Raw genomic sequence first — 3,814 nt, 5'->3', positions numbered from 1 at the left:
GTAAGTACTTAATTGACTATATAATACTTATAATCATGCATTTTCTTAAATATGTATCCATTATTCTGATATAATCAATGAAATATAACTGGATCGTGTAGCCCTTTGGTAAATTGCCTGTCTTGGAAGATTTGGTAAGCATATGCATTCAATCACTTTGGACTCTGATGAAATTAAGTTGTTGATTAATTCTGATAAATTGGTAGTTAAAGCCTTAGTTTACGTTCCCGGCCAGTAATGAAGTAATATGTTGTTGCAGAAGCCACAACGATAGTAAGATACATGGGTCATATGTATGCAAATAAGAAGAAAGTGGGAGAAGAGCTTATCTTCTGGGAGTCACATAAACAAGCCTTGGTGGCTAATTGGATTGATGTGGAAGACCACTACTTTGAACCACCAGCACTCAAGCTCATATCGTTGTTGTCAAGTAACAAGGCTATCGACGATGTCGGCGAGTCCAATGGTGTTGATCGTGTAATAGATGAACTGAGCCAAGTTCTGGATGTGTACGAGGCCCAGCTGGGGAGGTTCAAGTACCTGGCGAGTGACAAGTTCACCGTTGCTGATGTTCTTCACCTCCCAAACTTGCACAGCCTTATGGGAATCGCCTCGACTAAGAAGCTCATAGATTCGCGTCCTCATGTCAGTGCTTGGTGCTCTGAGATTCTTGCTCGCCCTTCATGGACCAAGGTGCTTCAGATGAAGAAACAGAAGATGATCTCTCTAGCCTAGCTAACTATAGCTAGGTTCATCGTTATCAATATATGACTAGCTATCCAATATTTAATAATGCATTTGAATTATGGATTTTCAGGTCTTCAGTGATGCATGATATCCATATCCACGGTGCGTAAATTGGTACGTAGTGCATGTTATGGCATTTTCGGTTTGATTTCTGTAATTTGTGTGTTATTTCAAAGTTGTTGTGCTTCAATAGAATAAATAAAAATATCGTTTCTATTTGATAAGATGTAGGGAGAAGGTACCCATGGGGTTTGGTCTAGTGGAAAACATGTTGGGTCTGCTTGTTGGGCGAATGTTACAGTGGCACTCCTGGTAATAGGAGGTCACTGGTTCGATCCTCCGCAAGTGAAAAACACCTCATGGGGAGAGGCCATACCCATGTTGCTCTCGGCCTCGGAGTAGTAGTCCCACCCGACCACCATTTTTGTAACCAAAAAAAAATGGAGGGAGAAGGTGTGCTATACCATGCATACACTCAATGAAGGAAACATGACACGACCCACCTCGAATTTCACCCTGAAACCTAGAGTAAGTCATGCGGGGACCACCTCCAAGGAAAATTTACTGAAAAGATTGAGAAAATCTCCCTTGAAAATGGACAACCCTAACTCGAAAATTTCAAATTACACTCTTAATACAACACGTCCAAACATCACATAATTATCATTCAGAAATTCTAAACATAATATACAATAATCCCAAAGTATTCAGAGCTACTAAACACTAGCGGAAGCAAGAAAACGCTAGTAGGTTAAACAGGTAACCTACTGATGAAAACTGGCGGAAATGCGGGTGACTATGCCTCGCCTCCTACTAGATCCAACCCGAACTCTGCAGACTGGGCAATTTAAAACGAAGGGCCCAGGGGAAAACATTTAATAACGTTAGAGTGGGTGGACAAAAATAAAATAATAAATAAAATATTTATGTTTCCCCAAATTAATTTCTAAGGAAAAATCGAATGCATCCCGCAAGCGATAAAACTTTTATCTCATAAAATATCGAGCCTCTCAGACTCTATAATATATGTATGTATTTACACTCGTCCATACTCCCTATATAAATTCATGGGTCTATATAGGGCTACTACGCTCGCGTCCAACGCTCACGTCACGCCTTAATGCGGTGCTACACTACGCCATCAAGGTGGACAGACGGGTGTATAAATATGTGTTCATACCCCCTATATGAATTAAACACTCAAATAGGGCTACTACACTTACGTCCAACGCTCACGTCACACCATAATGCGGCTATATGCTACGCCATTAAGGTGGACAGACACATATGGCTAGCTAGCATTTATACACATACTCTCTCATAAATACATATTTATATCCACTGAAAATCCCATTTTCGGTAACTCTCCAAGAGAAATAAAAATCGTCAAATTAAAATGACGTTAAAATATTCCGCAACATTAATTGTTCAACCATGAACTATAGCATGCATTTATTTAAAATAAACGTCCACTCACAAATTAGGCCTAAGCCTGATGTCGATCTGGGGCCTCGTCTGCTCGAGCCTCCTCACGTCCTGTTCCAAATATAAAATTAATTTCTCAACCGAAAATCCAGAACGTACTCAAAAATAGGCAAAATAATTATGAGCCGTAACCACGCTCATTCTCGCCTAACTTCGATATTCTTAAATCGGAACGATCCAAACTTAAATATCATACTCAACAGTCGTAAATACAACCTCCCCAAAATACGACTTAAATCCTACGGCAGGATTCTACATTAATTAACCGCCAAAAATACCAAACATCGGAAATTCACAAACCTATCCAAATCTCATCCAAAAATTCCATAAATCACATCAATATACTCCTCTTAATATTCCACATTTAAAACCCTAAAAATCTCTTAACCGGCGGCGGCCGGAGGCCAATTCCGGCGACCTCCAAAACCTATGAAATTTTGACAGAATAATCTCCTCATCATGCTCTACAACTTCCCTGACCAACACATCACCCAATTCCAAGCCTAACTAGGCTAATCGAACAAAAAAAATCCTAAAAGCCCTAGAAATTTCAACTCCACATTTCTCCTTACCTAGCTCAAGAGGGAGTGAGCTGATTGGAGGGGTTGTTGCACGGGAGGAGGGCTACAAAACGAGCCAAGGATCACCGGTTTTGGTGGCCGGAGGAGGGAGCTCCGGCGAGAGAACCACCACGGCAGCTAGCGGCTCTGGGCGACATTTCTCTCTCACGGCGGCGCTAGGGGAGCTGCTACCGGCCTAGAATGGAAGCTGGGTTGGAGACCGATCGATTGGGACCGGTGCGGCGGTCTGGGGCGGCCGGACGGCGGCGGTTGGGCGGCCGGAAGGTTTGGCTGCGGGAGGACTCGGGGAGAAACCGGGAGGAAAAGAGAGGAAAAGAGAATGGGTTTGGGCCTCACACCCCAAACCGGTCCATCACCTATATACTACCCAATTCTAAAATAAAACATCCCGAAAAATAATACCCGAATAAAAATTACCTTTTACTAGCTAAAATTTATCATTTTTACCGTTGACATAAATTCTCCCACGAATAATTCCCCGAAATTAATCGTCCATTTAAAACACCTCTAGGGACCAATTAAACTATTACCTCAATGACGGAGACGGTAAAATTCTTATTATAATCAAGCTAGTAAATAAGATAAAAATATAAGGGTCGGGATGTAACAAAACAATAATAAAGGAAAAACTCAAATGAAAAGATGCATTCCTTGCTAAGACGACTGTGTCTTCACTTCTATGAAGTATGTATATGTTGAACATTACACTAAATTAAGCTCTATATATATCGTCATAACTGATATATATACAGCCCTTCTCGGCTGCGGACGTCCGCACCAATGGTTTTGGTGCGGATTTCCATTTTTGCACCACTTTTTGATCGAATTTCCTCATCTCCACCGTCTAGTATCTAGATAATATTGTGTAGATCATCTCTGCAAAATTTCAGCCAATTTGGTGATCGTTAAGGCCCTCAAAATTGTGTTTTCTGGTATAAACATGAACCAGACAGAATTCAGTCTGTCCATTTTGTTTTTCGAGTTTGAGGGCCTTAACGATT

At 41.2% G+C, this 3,814-nt stretch overlaps 1 protein-coding gene across 1 annotated transcript; it reads left to right on the top strand.

The window, feature by feature from the left end:
• LOC101308444 (glutathione S-transferase PARB-like) lies at positions 1–835 on the top strand. Its single transcript, XM_004292596.1, has 2 exons — positions 1–693; positions 818–835. Exons 1-2 carry the CDS (start codon positions 283–285, stop codon positions 833–835), a joined length of 429 nt encoding a protein of 142 aa, XP_004292644.1. The 5' UTR covers positions 1–282.
• Positions 836–3,814: the final 2,979 nt, after the last annotated feature.

This window comes from Fragaria vesca, linkage group LG2, assembly GCF_000184155.1.
Source record: "Fragaria vesca subsp. vesca linkage group LG2, FraVesHawaii_1.0, whole genome shotgun sequence".
Lineage (NCBI taxonomy): Eukaryota > Viridiplantae > Streptophyta > Magnoliopsida > Rosales > Rosaceae > Fragaria > Fragaria vesca.
This window is presented reverse-complemented; position numbering and strand designations above follow the sequence as displayed.